Raw genomic sequence first — 4,966 nt, 5'->3', positions numbered from 1 at the left:
CATTGAATAAAGTTTTTTTTTGGTCAAAATCTTTAGAGATTTATATAAATAGAGTGTCAATATACTGTATCAGAGATTAAGGAAACTGGTTAGGTGTTAAAAGATCTACTAGGTCTATTACGTAATGTTGTCAAATAAGGGCAGTAATGGTGTTGTCAAAACAACTTTATATTTGCCTGAAATAATTGAATTATCCATTTGTAGATGCGCCAAGTCTTCTTTCCAAGGACCTCCGTGAAGTTTGTATGATACCATAATCTGAAAAATGGCGGCGTGCCCGAGTGGATAGCATGTCGGACTAGAAATCAAAGGATTGCTGGCCGTCTGGGTTCGAATCCAGTCGGGGGGCAAGCCGTTGTTTCCTTGAGCAAGAAACTTTGCATTTATTGCTCAATACTGATTGGTTCCAGGAACGGATTTGAGAGTGTTTTAATAAGCTTACAGTTTCCAACACAATGGAACTAAATTAATTTGTATAAACTAAATATAGCAATTTCCCTTATCAAGTCATAAATGAAAAACTAGAAATTTAGTATTACACTTTTATTTTTTTTACTACAGAACATTTTGATAAAACTGTCAACAATAGTATTAAACAAAGTTTTTGTATGTATAGATATTTAATAATGATTCAAATCTTAATATAATCAATTGAACTAATTATAAAATGTATGAGGCCAACAGGAAAAAAAAAGATAATACAAAAATATAATAATTGACTACATAGAAATGTTCTTTATGTTTATCAAAAATCTGTTTCGACCAAAATAAATTGTTCGCATATAGTCGTTCATACATGTTAAGATTTAAACATCGTGCGGAGAAAAAAGAGAATAATTTTGTAATGTTAGAGTACTGTTTGGAATCAATCTGGAAACTCAAAAAGTTGAAGAATAATAATACCATTAAAGAAATAAAACACTAAAAGAAACACCAATGGACTCTTGTGCAAAAACAACAACAATATTTTCTACTTTTTTTTCCTTTTCTTTCACAATGGCAACTTTACTACAGTCATGCAGAAGCACAAAATATTCACAATAAAACATCAAAAGAAAATGCCAAATTTCTTAAATGCTTGTACGCGGTTTCATAAAAGTTTAAGACTAAATTGTTGTTTAATATTGGGATCACAAGTAAACAAAACAATCTGAAGTGCAGCATCTGGCAGAGCGGAGCGGCCCTCTGTTCGAAGCGCACATAACCCCCTTTTCAACAACAGTACCAAATACATTTGTATTCATTCCAGAAGGTAAACCGTAACACAGAACTTAGGCTTTAAAACGCAACAGCTTTCGGCAACAACCCAAATCCAAAATACCTGTCTCACAAATTAAGCTGCTCTGCGAATGATGTACTGATATGTTATTTCAGAAACTGTTTTACATTGTTTTCATCTTTAATTGGCATTTCTTGGAGTCTTGACTTAGTATGTCTTTTTTATGGAACAAAATAAAGAGTTGCCGAACAAAATATTGCTATTTTTTTAGTCGGGTTCCGCCTAACCCATCTCGATCCACGCTTGACACTAACCAGTCTTTTCTGCAGTTTACACACTTAAGTTCATCACAGCTTAAAAAAAGTTTAAAACAAAATTACATCTTTTTTTTTAATTCTAACATTAACACTGTAACTTTAAAAACTTAAAACAACAACAAAAATACTGGGGATATTATCTTTCGTTCTTTTTTATCCTTTGATGTAAGTGAAATTTAGTAAATTATTATATATCTCAAATGTTTTATGAACAGTTGATAGATCTCTAAGAAAATACATTCGTAACAAAAATCAGATAAAACTTTAGGTATTACGAACACAACATTTGTCAGATACACGTCTAGTTACGTCTAGATACTTTCAATAAATCACCCTTAACAAAAATATGAATGACAAATTTTAGAAATTAAAAAATAATATTAACAATCAAAGAGACCGATTTCAAGATTCTTGCAAAATATGATTGAATTGGTTACTTTTTATCACCAAAGCTCTACCATTTTACTAAAAGAGCAATTGTGTCACCATATTTCTACGATTTTATTAAAAGAAAAATCAAAGCTATTTATGCATATCGATCTTTGGATCTATAGATCTGTTATTTTTAGCCCGGCCCCAAACACCACATAAATGTTTACTATTTTCAGCTGTTCTTTATCAATTAAAAAAAAACAACCCTTAAATGATGCTGCATAATAAAGTTCATGATTTGATTTCAAAACAATCTTACTCCAACAAACATCATGATTGTGTTTAGAAAATAGAATCCCAACGTTAAAGGCAAATATAAATACTGAAAAAAAATACAAAGCGAAAAAATGTCCATTAAGCTTGTAAACTATTTTCAAGCTGCATGCTTTTTTGTAAAATGAACATCGCAATTTCATTTTCAAGAACACTAATAAAGAACACATAGTTGAATAAGTTGCTTATAAAGAAACGCAAGCATTGCTGAACAACATTTATAAAACAGGTAGATGTAGAAAGGTTTGTTCGTTGTGTAAGAAGCAACTCAAATGTTTAAACACGGGAGTACTTTTTATGTTTGGAAAAATCTAAAGGATCAAAAAATCAAAACCAGAAACTATCAATAAAACCCTGCAATGACTTATCATACATTCTTAACGTAATTTTAATTATTCTCGAGTGCAAAAAAAAAAAAAAGAAATCGAAAAACTTTTTAAATTTCGAAATCTACGAAATGAAGAATTTTATTTAACTTGGTCATATAAGAAAATAGCTATTGTATGATGATTTTGTTGAAAATCCAAACCTTCGACCTCGGTAAATATCACATTATCAAGGTCCATATAGACTCATAATCATACAATTATTGTATAACTCAGGCATTGGTAAACATGAAGCGTCCAAGAAATTTAAGCGTCATAAAAAAGTATTTAAACAAATGAAAATCGACAACAAGTTGTATTATGTCTTTTTTTAACGGATTAACACATAACGATATATTTAACAACAATAACAACAGAATGGGCAGTCAATATTATACAAACATGAGGCTGTTGAAAACGAAGCTGTCATTGACATCAGAACGAGGCTAGTCTCAATATCAGAACGAGGCTGTTCTCAATGTCTGATCGATGCTGTCCTAAGTATTAGAGCGAGCCAGCGAGACTGTTCTAATTATCAGAACGAGGCTCAGTAGTAGAACAAGCCTATCGCCTTAATTCTTATTTTCTGAACACAATTTTAAACAGCTTAAGACGTAAAATGCGTTCTGAATCCGATTGGGAAAAAGTAAGTAGATATAATTATAGTAAGTAATATGTAAATCAGCAAGCACGCAGACGACAGATATTCAAGACCTAATGACGTCACATTCATTTCCGTGTCTACACAATATGCATATTTCCATCTCCCAATGTAATGTCTTGTTTATACGTAAGTTTATTCACTTGATAAGTTTGTAGATTAACTGTATATTCAAATTACGACATAGCTTACGTCACACAACTCTCATGCTTACAAGTGTCATGAACTTTCTCGTCACATGACGTCATGGAAAACAACTGAAATGTCACTTTAATACAGCTATGCTTCTACACAAAAAAAACAATGTGACGAATACAAAAACAAAGTACTATGCTTTGACAAATCGTGTGTTGATAATGCTGGTGATACGTCTTAGGCGAGCCCATACCCTGGTAAGGTCACTTCCTCCGCCTTCTGTAGCTTAAGCTGTAAAAGAAAAAATAATGAAAACATTAAAGAAAATGATGTCGATCTATATTCCTCAATCATAGCTACAGCTTAGTTAAAAATAAACAGCATTATTTTACATGACATCAAGTGAAGATTCGATTGTAGTTGCGGGTACTGTCATTTGAAACAGCACATAAAAGAGAATAGAGAAGCCATTGCTGACAAAAAGAATTTGAAGATGAAAGTAACAAAGTAAAGAATATTGATTAAACTTTTTTACGAAACTTTTTGTTTACAAGAAACGTAAATAATCTCCCTTTCCTCTGTTTCAGGAAACCAGTGAAATATCAGTTAAATATCATTCATATGACGTATAAATCACGTGATCAATCTTGAAAGTGTTATAGCATATCTTATTGTTTACAATTGAAATATTTATGAAATTAAAATAAATGAATATCATTACTAATAATAAGATGGGGCAACGATGACTGTTTCATTAAAGATCTTTTTGTTATTTTAAATAAATGAAAAGCACGATACTTTGAGAGGTTTCATTGAATGGATGGATAAATGGTGAAAGGAGTATGAAAAATCGAAATGTAACATATACAATGCACGTGTTACTAAAGCTTCGAAAGTGTTATACGATGGAAATAATGGTGAAATAATAATACCATATAAGGTTGTGTTATTGGACACACACAGTGTTAAAGCGACGTAGACAGTTAGTGTATAAATAGATATACATGTATATAACAGTGAAATCTTAATGATATTTTTTTCACTTTTTAGTAAAAATTTATATCTATAAAGAAGATATATTTGTTTTCAAAAAAGATGCCAAATTTAACACATATTTGGTCATATATTGGCTGTCGCTCCAGTTAACCGGTTTTTTCCCTGGATAACTAACCAGTACTTACAATTTTTCCAAAAGTGACCGACTACTACTAATAATAACCTCAAATGATTAATGATTGAACCAGCAGCGACCTCTGGATTACTAATCAAAGACCAGTGATGAAAGGGACCTTATTTGAGTTAAAACACAATGACATGCTGGTATGGAAATACGGATGGCTCAAACAAAATGTCTGCATGCCTATAAGGTGCATGTAATTATTTTTTTTAAAAAAGAAAAGAAAAAGAAAAAAAAGAACACTAGGCGTCGTTAAAGGTCTAATTAGGTTATACACATGTAATGATAAGCCTTTTTATGCTTTTTTATTGAAATAAATTCCATTTTGAAGAACATTGCAAGTTTATTTTAATCACTTTCAACTCCATCTTCTTGACTAACTATATT

The 4,966-nt window shown here is 31.1% G+C and overlaps 1 protein-coding gene across 2 annotated transcripts in view; it reads right to left on the bottom strand.

Annotated features, from left to right (window-relative positions):
• Positions 1-528: 528 nt before the first annotated feature.
• LOC132751158 (uncharacterized) overlaps positions 529-4,966 on the bottom strand; it is a 41,771-nt gene continuing 37,333 nt past the window's right edge. For both annotated transcript variants that reach the window (XM_060741293.1, XM_060741292.1), the window contains one exon: positions 529-3,693. Coding sequence is in view for 1 of the 2 variants with exons in the window: in XM_060741292.1 (XP_060597275.1) it covers positions 3,640-3,693 (54 nt within the window). In the remaining variant the exon portion in view is untranslated. The remainder of the gene's footprint in view (positions 3,694-4,966) is intronic.

The sequence above is a fragment of the Ruditapes philippinarum genome, unplaced genomic scaffold (assembly GCF_026571515.1).
Source record: "Ruditapes philippinarum isolate M1 unplaced genomic scaffold, ASM2657151v2 ctg1203_1_1_1_1, whole genome shotgun sequence".
In the NCBI taxonomy this organism is placed as follows: Eukaryota; Metazoa; Mollusca; class Bivalvia; order Venerida; family Veneridae; genus Ruditapes; species Ruditapes philippinarum.
This window is presented reverse-complemented; position numbering and strand designations above follow the sequence as displayed.